General features: G+C 49.2%; 1 protein-coding gene across 1 annotated transcript; it reads left to right on the top strand.

The window, feature by feature from the left end:
* The first annotated feature begins 1,588 nt into the window (after positions 1–1,588).
* Positions 1,589–16,283, top strand: GTPBP4 (GTP binding protein 4). Its single transcript, NM_001192601.1, has 17 exons — positions 1,589–1,690; positions 2,522–2,692; positions 3,955–4,058; positions 4,139–4,275; positions 5,296–5,396; positions 5,598–5,690; positions 6,253–6,444; positions 6,521–6,586; positions 7,510–7,599; positions 8,052–8,162; positions 9,431–9,508; positions 9,766–9,817; positions 10,258–10,358; positions 12,107–12,304; positions 13,194–13,259; positions 14,409–14,552; positions 15,416–16,283. Exons 1-17 carry the CDS (start codon positions 1,643–1,645, stop codon positions 15,566–15,568), a joined length of 1,905 nt encoding a protein of 634 aa, NP_001179530.1. The 5' UTR covers positions 1,589–1,642; the 3' UTR covers positions 15,569–16,283.
* The last annotated feature ends 1,850 nt before the right edge of the window (positions 16,284–18,133 follow it).

The raw sequence follows: 18,133 nt of genomic DNA, 5'->3' as shown, positions 1-18,133 counted from the left end.
GGTGGACAGCAGGGATGTGGGTGGCCACCCGGCTTCAAGGCCCACTGCTGCCCCTTATCTGTGACAGGCTAGTGGCAGCCTTGCTGGGCCTCAGTGCCCTGCCCACTCACAGCGTTGCTGTAGGGTTGAAATGAGTTCACACATGGGCAGGTGCTTTGGACAGCGCACCACACCCGGTCACACACAGGTAGTTTCCCGCAGGATGTGGTCCTGGGCTCTACAAGGGAGTGGCCACCCTTTAGCAGGTTACAGAGGCCAGTGTCTCAGTGCCCCAGCCTTCTTCTCTGTCCGCTGCAGAGGGCAGCCACGGAGCCGACCGCAGCCCTCTGCCTTGGGTGGGCTTTTCCTGCCCTACCCCTCATCTGTGGGGTTTTGCGGGTCTCAGGGGCCATTTCCTTCCTTCTGACCTCATCTCACCCACAGCCTGTTTTGCACTCGCAGCAGGTCAGCCCGGCTCTGGGCTGCCCCTTCAACTGCCCCTCTTCACAGGACCCGGAAGATGGACCATCTGCAGTCTGATTCTCAGAAAGGCTGTGCTGCAAATCTGGAATTGTGCCCACAGGCAGTGCACAACTGATTGGAAGTGTCTGGTCCATACAGGCATTTGGGGCCACCCCCGGCAGGCAGAGTAAAGGTGGGGGGCAAAGTTCCAGGTGGAGTTCGTTGGGGCAAGGCAGTGGGCAGGTCAGTCAGCCACGGTCAGGGGAGCAGAGATGCTAAGACAAGAGCCAGAGTCACCGAGGCGGAGGGATAGATGAGGGGCTTCTGAGGCAGAAGAGGGACAAAAGGCCTGCGGCTGGCCTGGATTGGGGGAAGGCTGGCAGCTCCGGTGGGGCCAAGATGGGGTGGGTGGTAGTGTAGGGTCGCCAGCGGGGCCTCGCGGGGGAGGAGAGGCGTCCCTTGTCGCACAAGGCTGGGCCTCCACAGCCTTCATTTAATAAGAAGCAGGGGACTTCCCTGGCGGTCCGGTGGTTAAGACTGAGATTTCACTGGAGGGGCGGATGTCCCATCCCTGGTGGGGATTCTAAGATCCCACCCGCCTCGCCGACCAAAAAATTTAAAAAAAGGAAGCGCGCTCACCGGGGGAGAAGCGACGTGAGCGCGGAAGGAGCAGACCCGCGCGCCCCCCACCTTCCTCTCACCCAGCCAGAGCCCGCGCCCGCTCCCCCAGACCCCCCGATCCGGTGACCCCAGACCCCCCGATCTCCGGAGACCCCAGACTCCCCGAAACCCCTGGAGCCCTCCGAGCCCCTCTGACCCCCCTACCCTCACCCCCCAGGCTCCCAAAGTCCCCCCAGACCCCTGGCCCAGGTCAGCCAGACCCTGGACCCGGCTGGGCAGCACTGATGCCCGGGGACGCCTCTCAAGACGCTCCCCTTTCCGCGGTGGGGACCGGACCTCAGCGCCGCCTTCCCGGCGCAGTTCTCCCGCCGCGTGCGCCCTCCGCCCCGGCCCCGCGACCCCTCCTCCGGCCAGGCGAGGGCGCTGTGTGACCCCGAGGCCGTGCGTGGGGAGCAGGGAGCGCCGGAACTGACGCACAGCCTACGCACCGCAGGCGGAAGTCTCGTCCTTCTCGGCGGAAGTTATTCCCGGCTCCTCGGCGGAAGTCCGGGCGGCTGTCCCCTCGTGGCGAATCGCCGGCATGGCGCACTACAACTTCAAGAAGATCACGGTGGTGCCGTCCGCCAAGGTAGGAGGCCCCAAGGGCCCTTCTGCCCCCGCTTTTCTCGGCCAGGTCGCGGGACGCTGGGGCTCCGGTCTGTAACGGTGGGCTGGAAGGGGCCGCCTTCCCCTCCAGGCCCCTTAGATCACGTTCTCTCGAGATTCGGACCCCCTGATTTGGGGTCCTCCCAGAGAGTGGGGGCCCTTCCTCAAAGATTAGGGCCCTCAGGGTGTTGGAATCTGCCCGGAGGAGAGGGGGAGAGTCAGGAAGCTCTGTGAAGTAGGTGGGTCTGCGTCGTGTCTGTCAGACGGACGACCGGCGGCAGCGTGCCTCCCAGAGCCGGCGGTGCCTCCCAGAGCAGACAGCGTGGCATGCCGATCTTCTTGGGCTTGCTCTGGACTTCATGCCGGAGTTTTTCCTGTCCACCTTACCTTGGGAAATTGAAAACTGCGGGTTTTCGTCTTACCGGTTATTGTGTGTGCTGTCAGAACTGGAGATACATAAACCGAAATAGTAGAACTGTATCTCCTTAAAACATTCTTTTTTCCTGATTTGTGCTTGAGTTTTCTGGGTACTTACCTTTCAGATGGTTTTAGGTATATGGAAGTTACGATAATGTCAAGAGTGTGGGATAAAATTTATTTCAGCAGGCATTTGCTGAGTGTTTTCATAAAGGCAAGGAACCATAAAGATGAACAGAGCTTTACACTGAAGATTTAATTAGAATAAGTGTTCGTAGTTTAAAATAGAAAGTGTTTGTAGTTTAAAATACATTGTTGAACATTAGTCTTTTAAGGTGATTTCAAATAAATGGGTGAAAGGAGACATTTTTGGTGTAACTGTCTTATTTTATTGCAGGACTTTATTGACCTGACATTATCGAAGACTCAACGAAAGACTCCGACAGTTATCCACAAACATTACCAAATCCATCGCATTAGACATTTTTATATGAGGAAAGTCAAATTTACTCAGCAGAATTACCATGACAGACTCTCACAAATTCTAACCGATTTCCCCAAATTGGATGTAAGTGACTGTGGGATGAAAGCGATTATGTAAATATGAACCTTTAGGCAAGGTTAGACCAGGTGTGTCTACTTAGTTGACTGATAGTGAAGGAAAGAGGAAATAATTGACTTGTCAAAGTTTACATCGAAAGTTAGTAACAAAACTGGGAGCAGATCGGAGGTTTTTTGATTCCTTAGTATCTTGTTTCCCCAGTGAAACTCCTATTTTTGAAAGCCTCGGGCTTTCTCTGTAATCTCTAGGCTGTGGGTACAGTTGGGATTCTGAAAGCTGTGGACTGAATTCAGAAGCCCAAGGTCCTGGTGGCCTATGTGCGTCCTCCTCTCCTTCTTTACAAGGCGCCCTTTCCTGTGGCTTCAGATGGGGCCAGTGGCTTGAGGCCCAGCAGTGTGTGTTATTTTGTTGTTGAGGCTGATGGTCAGTGTGCTTTTCTTATGAGAGGCAGTCTCATGGGGCGCTGCCTTCTTCACTGAGCCCCCGAAGTTAGGCCCTGCTGCACCAAGCCATCTGCCTGTGTGCTTAGCTGCAGGATGCAGGAGTGGACCCTGCCTGTGGAGCCCCTGAATGGGACCACGTGGTTGTGAAGTTGCTGAGGTGATGATGGATGTGGGGTCTGCAATACAGCCTGAGAGCCTCAACTGCCCTGAGGTAGTCCCTGAAGGTGGGTTAAGGCTGAGAGAAGAGATTGGTTCATGTGACAGAAACTGCTGGTGTAAAATTCTAGGACCTGATGCTAGTGCTTAGTGGCCACTGGCTAGATGAGGGTATAGTTTCTGGAGAAAGTGCAGGTACTTCGGAAAGTGCATGAGGATGAAAAACGCAGTGAGGATGAGGTGACAGCACCAGGAAACACCTGTACAAATAGAAGAGGAGCAAAGAGATGGGGGTTTTAAAACTTTGTTCTTAAGTTTTGGGCAAGAACAGCACATTTACAGGTTGATGGGACTGGCTGGATGGATGGGAAAGTATTTCTGGAGCTCTCTTCTCGAGCCCAAGGGGTGGGCTCTGGTGCCCAAATGGAGTTGGGCCTGGCCAGGCCTGCACAGGGCAGGTGGACTTCGCTTCCCTGCTGACTCTATTTTTCTTCTGTGACTAATTAGTCACTGAGAGAGGCTTGGGGAGAAGATTGAGGGGGGAGGGTGAGCGATGAGGAAGAGCAGAAGGTATGATGTGTTTCCCTAGGAAGTTATGTTCAAGTGTTAGCCACACACAGGAGGAGAACCTGCCAGACCAAGGTGACCATTCTGTTGTTCTTGTTACAGGATATTCATCCATTTTATGCAGATTTGATGAACATTCTCTATGACAAGGATCATTACAAGTTGGCTCTAGGACAAATAAACATTGCCAAAAATTTAGTGGACAAGTAAGGGATTTTCTTACTGTAGTATCTTTTAAGTTACGGTCAAAGGAGAGCAAAATCTTACATGTTTTTCTGTTTTTCAGCGTTGCAAAAGATTATGTGCGGCTCATGAAATACGGTGATTCTCTGTACCGCTGCAAGCAACTGAAACGCGCTGCTCTCGGGCGGATGTGTACTATTATTAAAAGACAGAAGCAGAGTTTGGAATATTTGGAACAAGGTACTTGTTATGCATCAGCAACTAACTACTTGTTAGTGCATTCTGTTAAAGTACTTGATTATTATCAAGAGTTATTTTTATAATGTTTATTTTTGTTTTCTTATAGAGATCAAAGGAACAAATTATTTTTCCCAGTCTAGCCTTTAAGAAAGTCTAAGAGGTTAGATGTGATTGAAAAAGCAGCTAGAACTTAATTAATACTTACATGTTAATAGTACTATTAAAAATATTTATGTCTTTCAAATTTAATAGGCAAGGCATGTACATTATAAATGGCCGGGAGATACCAAAATGTATAAAAATAAAGTGACCCGTAATTTTACCTGTTACTGATATTTTAGTGTAAAACATGTTAGCATCAAACTGCTACTCCAGTTTTGTTACCTAATAGTTTTATTCAGTAGGCGATTTCTGAATTAATGTAGAATAATTTTTACTGAAACAACTTTGTGCTGTTTTGTATGCGTATATATTTTTACATTTCAGTTATTTTTAACTGATTTGATTTTGATCCCCTCCCCCAGCATCTTGCATGTAATTTGCAACAAGATCATAACTGTGAGCTGCTTTGACAGTGCTTCCAGTCATCGGTTAGGTCTTTAGGTGGCCCGCCCAGTGGTGCTGCTGGAGCAGTCGAGGTCCCGAGGGTTGCTTGTTACGTGGAAAAGGAGTCCTGTAGGCCAGGAAGTGCTAGAGCGCACACTCGGTCGAATTGCCCTTTCAAACTCTACTCTCTTGCTCAGTCCTCTGGGTTGTGTGGTCTGGGCCCCACCTCAATCTGCTGGGTGGGAATCCACGCTGTTTGGACCTGGGAGGAGGGTTCTGGGTTCAGCCTGGATGCCCCTGCAGCTGGCCCCTCCTCCATTCATTCATGTTTTCTCATCATGTGTGTGAACATTGTTGGAGTGTGGTAACATGGCCACAGGCCTGGAGTGTACAGCTAAGTTGAGCAGACCGTCAGCTTTGAGTCACTTATGCTTTTTCATGAAGTTAAGCACATTTACTTTCGCCTTCTCACAGTGCGTCAGCATCTGTCCCGTCTGCCCACCATTGACCCGAACACGAGGACCTTACTTCTGTGCGGGTACCCCAACGTTGGCAAGTCCAGCTTCATCAACAAGGTTGGTGCTGCCCCCGCACTGACCGAGGACCCGCTTGCGTAGGCTGAGGGGGGCCGCCCGGTCGGTGCTGGCTCCTGTCTTAGCAGTCTAGTCACGTGAGGTGTCGTGGGGTCTCTTCTGACCCCCGATGGTCTTGATGCTGTGCGGCTGAGGCGTTTGTTCTGGGAGGATGTGAAAGTCAGGACCTGTGGTTTGTTCTAGGTGACGAGAGCAGATGTGGATGTCCAGCCCTATGCCTTCACCACCAAGTCTCTGTTTGTGGGGCACATGGATTACAAGTATCTGCGCTGGCAGGTGAGCGCTGGCCTGGGGTGTGTGGCCTCATTCCTGGAGTCCATCTCTGGGCTTCCCACCGATGAGGGTCTGCCCATGTCCAGGGAGCCTGGGGAGCAGGTCCCGGGTTGCCAGGAGCACCCCCCACCCCCCATGGACAGGCTCCAGGGCTGCATGGGGGCCGCTGTCTGTACTCAGGTGAACTTGGGACACAGCGGCTCCCAGTGTGGCGTCTGTGCTCTGCTTACAGCAGGACTTCTGATTGATGCATCCTCAGAAACCCAGAAAGGGTGGCACAGCCTGTGTCCACAGTTGAATGTGATATTGTAAACAGTGGTGTTGTTCTGAGCACTCGGGGGCATGCTGGTTAATCCAGGGCTCATGGAAAGAGCAGTCCTCTTTCCACCCAGCCCTCAGCATCACTGGTGAGCTCGTTCCTCAGTGAGGACCCCTCCCCCGGTCTTCACTTGTCCTTTCCCACTGCCTTGTTCCTTCACCGTGGTCAGTGGGGAGCTCCATCAGGGCTGGTCTAGGTCTGTGGGCACCCTCGGCCTATGTGCTGGGCTGACTTGTCTGCCCACAGGTGGTGGACACCCCTGGGATCCTGGACCACCCTCTGGAGGACCGCAACACCATCGAGATGCAGGCCATCACGGCGCTGGCCCACCTGCGAGCCGCGGTGCTGTACGTGATGGACCTGTCAGAGCAGTGTGGCCATGGGCTCGCGGAGCAGCTGGAACTCTTCCGGAACCTCAGGCCACTCTTTGTCAACAAGGTGGGTATGGGCCGTTGTGGTCTTATGTGAGTAATGGCGAAGGTGATGATTTCATTAGTTTTCTTCCTTGCTGCAGCCTCTTATCGTCGTAGCAAACAAATGTGATGTGAAGAAGATCTCTGAGCTTTCTGAGGACAATCAGGTAAATCACCTCGATGTTTTCAAAATTTCCTGCTGATTCGGAACCTCGTCTCCCACAACCGGAGTTGACAAGGAATGTTAGTGACGCTAGTTCACAGTGTTTTGTTTTACGGTTGAGATTATGTCCTTAGTGACTGAGTCGCTGTAACTTCACGGATGCCCATCAGTGGCAGAGGGACCATGAGGTTTCCTGTGGCCTCTCTCAGAGGCCGTGGGGCTGGCAGTGCCTGTGGTCAGAGCGGCAGCCCCAGGAGCTGCTTGTTGGGAAGGGCTGTCTCTCAGTTGGGCACCTGGGCAGGTGGCATGGGTGCGGGTAGCCACGCTGGTCATGCTGTGATTGGTGTTTCCAGGGAGGAGGGGCCTAGGAGGGAAGCAGAGCTCCACCCTGAGCAGCCTGAAGTCCTGAGCTGGCACTTGTTTCTGGATCGGGGGCGCGTGGTCAGGCCAGCAGCGAGGTGTCAGGTAGCCTTGGTGGAGGTGCAGGTGGGGTCCCTCTTAGGGTCTTGGTGGTTCGTTTGTCGATGAGTCGTACTTGTTGCTGAGGTGTTTTCTCGGGAATTATCTTAGGCTGAGGAAGCCAGGTATTTATAAAGAACAACATTGAGAGCATTGTCTGTGAAGATGTATCTTGGTTTTGCCAAGGTTCTCTTCAGAAGGGTAGGCCTCACAGAATGTCCCTGAGTGCCTCAGGTTTGCTTCCTGCACTCTGGTTTGATTCTCCCCATAATGTGCATTGTCTTAATCACAGCAGGATTTAGGGACAAATAAACAGTTCTGGGAGATGTTCTTCAGAAGAATTAAAAACCACAGAGGTGTTTGTTGTGAGTAGCATCTGTAGCACCTGTTTGAGGAGGAGGACGGTTTGTGGATGGGAACTGAGAATAAATGCCGCAGCTCGTGTTTACTCATCCGTTGTGTTCCCAGAAAATATTTCTAGACCTGCAGGCGGAAGGCTTTCCTGTGGTGGAGACCAGTACACTGACGGAGGAGGGGGTTATCAGAGTGAAGACAGAGGTCAGTGCACCCTGTAAGCAGGCCAGTCCCTTCCTTGGTAGGAGCTTGGCCAGCCCCGAGTGCCAGCAGCCCTGCTGAGAGATGCGTCTGGGTTCCCTGTCCCTTCTGCGCCCCCTCCTCCTGCCCTGTGAGTGTTGGGAATGGGGGTCACACCCACCATGGGTCGTCTGCCCCGGTCCTGCCCCCTTGGTTCCTACATTGGCCTGGGCTTGCCCTGACCCAGGAAGGGAGACAGCACCCGCTCCCCACTCCAGGAGCACACAGTCTGCCCTGGGCAACTTACTGAACTTGGGGGTCCTAGCACCCAGCTCGCAGAGGCTGTTCTGAGAGAGAGCGTGGCAGGTTCCAACCTCGGGCCCATCTGGTGTGGGGCTCTGGCTCCTGGGCCCTTTCAGACATGATGGGACATTGGATGCCCCATGACCTAGCACCGTGTGTTCTCACCCTCCTAGGCTTGTGACAGGCTTTTAGCTCATCGTGTTGAAACCAAAATGAAGGGAAATAAAGTGAATGAGGTGCTGAACAGACTGCACTTGGCTGTTCCCAGCAGGAGAGATGACAAGGTGAGAACTCCTGTGGAGGCCCTGGAGGCAGGGCTTGTGGGGCTGGTGGGGTTTCCTGGGTGCGCTTAGATCAAGGTCACGCTGTGTGTGTGTCAGGATTGAAAAGGTGAAAGGAAAGGAGGAGCCAGGTTAAACTGCTGCTCCCTCCACCAGAGGCTGCCTCCTGCAGCTCGTCTCGTTTATCTTTCCAGAAACATTCTGGCATATCAGCTTTTCTCAAGTTTTAAATAGGGTGGGATGCATAGGTCTCTTTTTTTAATTGCAAGTTTATCGGTAGAGTGAAATTTAAGACATGGCATCAAAAATGTCATTGTTCTCAAAAGGGCACTGGAAGTTTATGCTCCTGACGTTTTGAGAGTGCACACTTCCTGTTCTATCAGTATGACGGACCACAGATGGTTCTGTTGTCTTGGTGTGTTTTCTTTTTGTCTTTCTTGCACAGCTTTTGGGATCTCAGTCCCCTGACCGGGGATGATTGAACCTGGAACCTGGCAGTGAAGGCCGGAATCCTAACCACTAGGCTGCCAGGGAATTTTCACTTGTTTTTTTTTTGTTGTTGTTGTTGTTATTTTGATGTTTTTCATGTATTCTATTCATTCAGCACTAATTTTTGGTGACCAGTCTAGGAACTAACAATAGGTAAAGATCATTGCCAGTGACATTTGTTACTGTAAAACTATTTGTTCACAGAAAGTTGTGCCAGTTTTCAGTTTTTTTTCAGTACCACACATTTTTTTCTCCAAAATAAAGTGAAAAGTATAAGAAGTGATGTTTCTACATTGTGGTTTTAGGCAGTTGCACTCACTGATTATTCAACTTGATTGTTTCTAGTTACTGAACATTGTGTGGAACTGGGTATTTCATGGTGATTAACATACTGATTGACTTTTTCACTTCTGTAGGTTGATTATCTCTTATTGATTTCTAATTTTTATATTAAGGAAGTCAGACTCTTATGTGTTCTATGTACGTGTGCTCAGTCACTTCAGTCGTGTACGACTCTTTAGGAGTCCATGGACTGTAGCCTGCCAGGCTCCACTGTCTGTGGGGTTCTCCAGATAAGAATACATGTGTTGCCATGCCCTCCTCCAGGGGATCATCCCGACCCAGAGGTCCAACCACGTCTCTTATATCTCCTGCATTGCAGGAGGTTTCTTTATTGCTAGCTTCACCTGGGAAGCTCTGTACATTCTGTAGACATTTTTTTTCTTTTTGTGTTTTGATTCAGCAAGCATTTCACATGGGTATTTCCAATCATATTTTCACAGGAGAGGCCCCCGTTCATCCCTGAAGGCGTGGTGGCACGCAGGAAGAGGATGGAGCTCGGGGAGCCAAAGAGGAGGCGGGTGGGTGAGGGAGCCCCAGGCCTGTGCTGGAGTGGGGACGGGGGCGCCTGCGAGCATAATCCCCAGGGCTGGGACCCTCTCTGGTGTCGGGGGACAGGGCTGCCAGGGGTGGAAGCAGGTTTCCCACTGGAAGGTGGTGCTGAGCTTCAAGTGCCAAAAGGTTGGAGAGGGGTAATGCCATGGGTCTGGGGGGCACCCGGCAGTTCTGGCCCTGGGGGTCGGAAGTGCTGATGAAAACTGTTACATTTTCGTTGCAGGAACGGGACCTGGAACTGGAGATGGGAGATGATTATATTCTGGATCTTCAAAGTAAGGGCTCAAGTGTGGTAGTTTAAGATGCTAGGTGTGGGAAGAGTATGAGGGTACCTTAGTGGGTACAAGTTGTCCAGCATTTTGTTAGTTTAATTTCTTGAAGGTGAAAGGTTGCCAGGATGCTGAGATTTTTTCCTTCCGAAGTAGGTTTCTCTTGTTTTTGGTGAGGGATTATTTTTGTACCTTTCCTAGTGTATAATGCTCGGCCAGGCTGATACCATCGATAGTCTCTTGTCCATGCCTTAGGACTCTTGGTTTTGGGGTACTGATGGGCCCTGGCATGAGCGTGGAATAGTCTTCTGCTCGAGCACATTACCTTGTTTACCTGGCACTGAGCACAGATGCTCTACTGTCTTTGCAAATGTGGGACTTGGTTAAGTGGTAACTCTTTGGGCATCCAGTAATTGAAGATTTTTTTGTTGTTTTTTGACCTTTAGAGTACTGGGATATAATGAATTCATCTGAGAAATACGACAAGATCCCTGAGATCTGGGAAGGCCATAACATAGCCGACTATATCGACCCTGACATCATGCAGGTTTGTGTCCCTGGTGACACCGTGTGACTTTTACCCCTCTTCAACTTGACCCAGGAGATACGAGCATAACTTCCCACTCCACTTTGTCCTTGGCCCTTGTTCCTTCTGCGCCCACCGAGAGCCTGGGCTTTGCCACCTGGGGCCCCGTGTTCAGCCCTGTGTCCCTCCACCTGAGGCTGGTGCACACTCTTTCCTCCACCAGACCTCCCTCCCTGTCTTCCTCTGCTGTGCTCAGGGTGCCTGCTTCATGAAGGACTCTCACGTGTGGACACCCTAGTCACCTGCCCCACCCCGCCTCACCCCATGAGTGGACGCTCTGCTGCGGCTGCCCACTCCCCAGCCTGACCCTCCTCTTCCCTGGTCCTGCTCTGGCACTCGCGGCTGGCCCCCTCCTCACTTGATATTTCTTAACATACGAGTGTCCACAAGTTTCTTTCTTTTTTAAAAAAACAAAGCCTTCCTTAGACCCTGTGTTCCCCTTCAGTTGCAGTCCTGAGTCACGTCTTTCTTAATGTGTGAAAGTGTGCGATCGAGAGGCATCTAGTACATAGGTGGTGGTGTGCAGCCACCACCTCCCTGTGGTCCCAGAGCCTTTTCATTTTCATCATCCCTGAGTAACTCCCAGCTCTGACAGCACTTCTCCCCTCCCTGGCCTCGGGCGGCCGCATCCTCTTTTGTCTCTGTCAGCTTGCCTGTGAAGTGGAGTCACACTCTAAGTTGGCCTCCCACTGAGCATGGTATTTTCAAGGTTTGTCCGTGTTGTAGCATGTGTCAGCTTTCTTCCTCTTTCTTAGTGATGTTCTATTTCAAATGAATGGCACATTCTATATAGTATTATAGTTCATACTCTCATCCATGGATGGACATGAGACTGTTCCATGCCGCCACTTTACCTTCTTTAGAAAGAATCACTCCCAACTCCATCTTTGTTTCCATCTTTTGGGTGTCATGGTTCATGTATTAGTATTGAGTATTTTCAACATGTCTGGGCAGATTCCTAGGTGAATTTCTGGATTATAAGGTAATTTTATGTCTTTCTTTTTGAGGAACTGCCAGTTCTCTGATGGTGTCCTTGATTTATATTTCATGTCTTCATCTCTTCACTTGTGCCTCTTGCTCTGTCTCTTATTGTGTAGCAGCACGCTTCCACAGTCTGGGCTCTGATGGCCCATGATTGGCTTCACCTTGCCTATCCCCTTCCAGTCTCCTTCCCTCCTTCTGCCTTATCACAGTAGTGATGGGAGCACCTTTGACTTGGGCTCTTGTTGAGGTTTATTATACATTTTTATTTTATTTTATTATTTTATTTTATTATTATACATTTTTAAAGATGTTATTAACCGTACAGCTAATGAGCTTGTATTTGGAACGGCTTTGGGATGGATACACAGGCTGTCCTGGTCCAAGGCCAGTTTGGGTTGATATTTATGGTTCTAAGAACAGAGCTTTTGTGTACCTGCTAGGAGAGAGGGGAACCTTTTACGTGTTTTCGCCTTGGAGTTGGGAGTGATTCTTTCTAAAGAAGGTGAAGAAGTGGCATGGAACAGTCTGCTTCTGTTGGTGTAGTCTTCTTGCTCATCTCTGTGCCTGTTTGCGGGGAGGTGAGCCTTGCCGAGGCCATGTGAGCCTGAACCAGGGCATTTGTATCACCTCAAAAAGCTTAGGAGAAACCTGGTTTTTATAAAGGTTGTTATACTTATGTATGAGTTTTCCATTGTTGACTTTAATTATGATTTTTTTAAAAAAAGAAATTGGAAGAGTTAGAAAAAGAAGAAGAACTAAGAACAGCTGCTGGAGAATATGACAGTGAATCTGAAAGTGAAGATGAAGAAATGGCGGAGATTCGACAGCTGGCAAAACAGATTAGGGAAAAAAAGAAGCTGAAGATTCTACAGTCCAGAGAGAAGGACACACAGGGGCCCAGGATGCCTCGGACGGCCAAGAAGGCAAGTGTTGTGCTCAAGAGTCAGTGGTTCTTTGTGTGTGGTCGTCTGTATGGCCCTGCCTTTTGGTTGGTGTAAGTTGACTTTTGAGGTTGGCTGAGTGTTGACATTCTATATTGAGTGTTCCACCCTTTCTTGGTGACTTTCACTGTTGGATTCAACTACTTTGTAGCTGTACAAATGAAGATCGTGAGTTATGGGTAAATTTGTGGAGGTAAACTCATCAGTTAACACGTCCTTATTCTTCAATTCTTTATTGGTCAGGACTTCCCTTTTACTTTCTTCAGAAACCTAACGCAGTCTAACTCAGAGCCAGAGTGGTTTATCTGAGCCCTGTGACTGGTTAGGATGGGGAGGTTCACGCTGAGGCACAAGTGGATTGGATGGAGCCAGGGTCCTCTGGTCCTCAGGTCTGTCTCCTTGGGCCCTGGCTCTTGTCTGGAGTCACCGCGCCCAGGGAAGGAGGGTGGTGTGGGGGATGGTTGAGTGAGCTGGGCCAGGCTGTCTGCATGGAGCACATGTGTGTGTTTGACATGCGGTTTCTGTGTGGTGGCGGATGACGGGGACAGCTGTGGCATTGCTGTGTCCCCCCACCACGGGGGAGGAGCTGCTGGCCTCTTGGGTCTGCATGTGGGAACCCCGGGGGAGCTGAGTGGAACCTGGGGGCCACGCGTACGTTGTCCTGTGTGTAATATGTAATCACCCAGAAAATGTTAATTTTTATGTTATGTAATGAGTTGTCCAAAAACATGCATGTGAGCCTAAGTAAAAGAGTTTCTAAAATAAGTGTATCTTGGATCATTGTTCTGTACATTTTTCCTTGAGTTTTTTTTTTTTTTTTTTAAGGTTTCATCAAACTAACTGTTTAAAACAATGTCGTTTCCCCTTTCAGGTTCAGCGGAAGGTGTTGGAGGATGAGATGCGCAGTCTTGGTGTTGATATGGACGACAAAGACAATGTGAGTGTAGACGGCCGGGGTTGGGGTGGGGCACTGTCCTGGGAACCAGGGTAGGAACAGGTTACGGAGTAGTTGGCGCTTCTGGGGTTTGTGTTGAGAATTAACGTTGTTTTGCACAGTTCTTATTCTTTAGCTATGACTTTGATTTTGGTGACCAGTGTCTTCACATCGAGCTTTAATTAGCTTCAGTTTAGACAAAATAAACGGGAGGTGGTGCTGAGTGCCTATGTGTGAGAGGAACATAGGCTGGTAAATAGTTCGAAGCCATGCCTCAGACCCCAGAGGTTAGAAGGCATTTCACATACCTTTTTTAGTGTCCTAGTTTTTCTTGATGAATTGAGCCAGAGTACACATCATTGTATGAAAGAGCATCTTGACGTTCTGGATTATTTCTCAAAGCAGTTTCTCAGAAGTGGAATTACCGAAACAAGGAAAACCATCGTGTTAGACTAATCGGATTTTGATGAGCCATGTGTGCTGTTCACATTATGTCTCCTGACTAATGATTATTGGATGCTGGGCTCTTGGCCTGCCTTCCTCTCACATTGCTGTGCAGTCTTATTTCCAGACAGTAACCTGAGGGACACCTTGAGCAGCGGCCTGCAGAACTTGTCCTCAGCACCTGAGTCTTTGCTCAGCTTCCTGGCTGAACTTTCTGGCGGCCAGTAACTGCAGAAGTGGGGTGAGAAGGAGGGCCGCTCTTGACATAAACTTGTGCTGCTTAGGAGGTTGAACAGGCAGCTCTGAGTAGCACACAGCAGCTGTGTGAGTGAAGACGAATATTTGACCAGTAATTAATGGGGACTGTGTCTACTTTATTTTTTTACAGTGTTTTTTTGTTTGTTTGTTTGTTTGTTTGTTTATTTTGGCCACACTGTGCTGCATTTAGGATCTTAGTTCCATGACCAGGGACTGAACCTGCATCCCCTACGGTGGAAGGGAGGACTTTTCCCCACTGGTCCACCAGGGGAGGCCCTGACTATTTATGTTTTAAATGTATTTAGCTTGTTCATGACAGTTCTACAAGCCCTTCATGTGCCTTCTCCCCCCACTGGAGTAATTTCATGTTTGTCCCTAAGGCTGGGTCCTCAAGGTGCCAGGACCTCAAGGCACTGGGAATCCGAGGCACTGAAGCCTACTCTGTTTCAGGCCCATTATGCAGTCCAGGCCAGAAGGTCTCGGAGCATCACCAGGAAGAGGAAGCGGGAAGACTCTGTCCTGCCCGCCTCTGTGACCCGCAGTCACAGCTGTTCTCGGCCTCCACGTGATGTCTCTGGTCTCCGGGATGTCAAGGTTAGTCCCTGTAACGAGTAGCTAATAAAACAGTAGCCTCTACGGTTGACCCCTCAGGGGGTCGGGGCAAACACTTGGAGCCGCAGAGATTGTGGGGTGGGTGGTGGAGTGCGCTTTTCTGAGTGCTGCACCCCAAGGGTTGGTCTTGGCCCCTGCACAGCCGGGTGTCCATGGGCCTTTTCTTCACGCTTGTGTGTTCCTTCTCAGGGTGGACAGAGCAGGGTATTGCAGTAGCCTTGCAGCCTGAGCCTTGGTCCCTGCCACTCAGGGCTATGCTAGGAAACAGTCCTGCTCAGAGCCTGGACATGGGGCCCTCACCCACCACAGGAGAGAGCTGTTTGGGGCAGTCTTTTGGAAAAGACACTTGGGATGTGTATAGTCTCTTTTTTGTGGCAACTACTACTTCTTCTCTTTAAATACAAAAATGGTCGGTTTCAGCATTTTGAAAATTCATATAGATGAGAAAGTTTGTATATAAACTGACAAGCAGTGTGCTTTCAGGGAGCCATTTCGTCCAGTAATCTGGACTTAATACCAGCATTGCCACTTGTCAGTCAGGTACGAGTAGCTCCATGGCCGGATCTCCGTGCCCTCATCTGCTGAGAGGGAAGTAGAACAGAACAAAGTACCTCATCTTGCAGGTCTGAGAGTGTCTGGTCCTCACAGATACTAGACTGGTCTGGTACAGTTTCCATCCTGCAGGTACTGTGGTGTGTCCACAGGAAAATGGTGTGAGTGATGCTCACCAGGGCTTCTCTTCACAGCACAGACCTGGACTGTTCACATCAAGTGTTAACAGGTAATGGAAATTCACTTGGAAATTTGGGTTTTCACAACTGATAGGTTTTTCTTTACCTTTATAGATGGTGAAGAAGGCCAAGACAATGATGAAGAATGCTCAGAAGAAGATGAATCGCTTGGGGAAGAAAGGGGAGGCAGACAGACATGTGTTTGACATGAAACCGAAGCATTTGCTCTCAGGAAAGAGGAAAGCTGGTAAAAAGGACAGGAGATAGTGTCCTTTGCCGCTGAAACACTTTGACCCGACTTTTTCCTGGTTTGGTTTCACAGAGCTGGGAGTCGTGATCTGTAAACTGAACAGAACAGTGAAGTAACTCAAGGACTTGATGCTTTGCTGAAAGCTATGGTTATGCCTTAAATGTATGGGTGTGGGTAATTTTTGTCACTGTATTATAGATATTTTGGGTGGGCAGTGGTTTCTCATTTCTGAAGTTTTGGTTGCTTCAGACTTGCAGGACAGGAAAGATTTATTGATGTGACTGTGTTGCTTTTGATGGACAAATCTTACTCTTGTGCAAGAGAGAACATTGGTTCAGTGCACATGAAGAGTCCCTTTTTGGCAAATGCACCTCTACTTGAGGGTGTGGACAGAAGTCTGAACTGGTGAAAGGTTACAGATATCAGCATGCCAGCAGTAAAAGGACTAAGTCAGCTCCTAGTCCTTTTGTTCAGTGCACCGTTTGATTTGTCTTCAACTATTTTTATCCAAAATAAACTTCGAAAAGAAAGAAATTTTGATTTATTTGGTTGGTTTTTGTTTCAATTACAAACCACTGTCAGTTTGGGCAGATGAAAAGGGAAAAAAGCAAATGACAATTCTTTTTTGTTTTCAAAGCAAAAAATACCTTTCTGTGGAGTAGAATGTTGCCTAAGTTGCTGAAGCAATTAAATGTGGGCATCTCCTGATTCAGTGTCCACTGCTGAAAACTAGTTTGAGTGGAAATCATTATGAGGTTCACGCCCAGTGAAATGAAGGGAATTAGCATGTGAGAATATGAAGTGCTTACAGCAGCACTTCTCGACCACAAAACTGCCATGGCCACTGCTTTGCATGCAGTTTCCAAGTCCCCTCTGCTCACTGTTGGTGTTTCTAAGTGCACCTTTGTGGGTCCTCCAGTGTTGAGAGGAGTAATTCAGGGCTTTTCTACACATAGGTGTGTTTGAAAGTTGCATTTTAGGGATCCAAAGTAAAGTAAAAGTTTTGTTTGTGCTGGGAAAGGTTATGTTCAGAGAAACCTGTTGAATGATATCAGGCGGAATGACCAGGGACACCCAGAGTCCCTCTCCTCTGGGATTATACTTTCAGTTCAGTTCAGTCCAGTCTCTCAGTCGTGTCCAACTCTGCGACCCATGAACTGCAGCATGCCAGGCCTCCATCACCAGCTCCCAGAGTTCACCCAAACCCGTGTCCATTGTGTCGGTGATGCCATCCAACCTTCTCATCCTTTGTCGTCCCCCTCTCCTCCTGCCCTCAGTCTTCCCAGCATGGGGGTCTTTTCAGATGAGTCAGTTCTTCGCATCAAGTGGCCAAAGTATTGGAGTTTCAGCTTCAACATCAGTCCTTCTAATGAATACCCAGGACTGATTTCCTTTAGGATGGACTGGTTGGATCTCCTTGCAGTCCAAGGGATTCTCAAGAGTCTTCTCCAACACCACAGTTCAAAAGCATCAATTCTTCTGCGCTCAGCTTTCTTTATAGTCCAACTCTCACGTCCATACACGACCACTGGAAAAACCATAGCCTTGACTAGACAGGCCTGTGTTGACAAAGTAATGTCTCAACTTTTTAATATGCTGTCTAGGTTGGTCATAACTTTCCTTCCAAGGAGTAAGCGTCTTAATTTCATGGCTGCAGTCACCATCTGCAGTGCTTTTGGAGCCCCCCAAAATAGTTAGCCACTGTTTTCCCCATCTATTTGCCATGAAGTGATGGGACCAGATGCCATGATCTTAAGTTTTCTGAATGTTGAGTTTTAAGTCAACTTTTTCACTTTCCTCTTTCACCTTCATCAAGAGACTCTTTAGTTCTTCTTCACTTTCTTCCACAAGGGTGGTGTCATCTGCATATCTGTTATTGGTATTTCTCCCAGCAGTCTTTTTTTTTTTTTTTTAAGGGACTCTCAAGAGTCTTCTCCAACACCATCCCAGCAATCTTGAATCCAGCTTGTGCTTCTTCCAGCCATGTTTCTCAAGATGTACTCTGCATATAAGTTAAATAAGCAGGGTGACAATATACAGCCATGACATACTCCTTTACCTATTTGCAACCAGTCTGTTGTTCCATGTCCCAAATGTTGCTTCCTGACCTACATACAGATTTCTCAAGGCAGGTCAGGCGGTCTGATATTCCCATCTCAGAATTTTCCTCTGGCAGAAACTCTGCTGACTCTTTGGGACTCAAGGAGTTTAAAGGCTGGCCTCTTCCCGTGGCGGGGAGGCCTTGGTGGTAAACCAGTTTGGGTCAGTTTTAGCCCCTGTAGCTCAGCATCAGCCTGTCTTCCCACTCCCAACCCCAAGTTGGTCACTGTGCCAGTGTTTCTGGAGCTGCCTGTTGGCATCAGATTGAGCCCTTAAAGGGCCTTGTCCTCCAAATACTGGGATTTTTGATTGGCAGTTGCTGCTTCTGATGGATACCTGTAAACAGATGGATACCTGCCAGCGGAATTTGAAGGGCCAGTGCTTATTTCTTTTTCCCCTACATTTTTTCCTTTTTTACCCTTTTGAGAGCTAGAGATTTAAGAATTATGACTTCAAAAAGCACTGCCCGCTCAGGAATTTAG

Source organism: Bos taurus, chromosome 13, assembly GCF_002263795.3.
Source record: "Bos taurus isolate L1 Dominette 01449 registration number 42190680 breed Hereford chromosome 13, ARS-UCD2.0, whole genome shotgun sequence".
NCBI classification, from domain to species: domain Eukaryota; kingdom Metazoa; phylum Chordata; class Mammalia; order Artiodactyla; family Bovidae; genus Bos; species Bos taurus.
The sequence above is the reverse complement of the archived record's forward strand: the minus strand, read 5'-3'. Positions and strand labels throughout refer to the sequence as shown.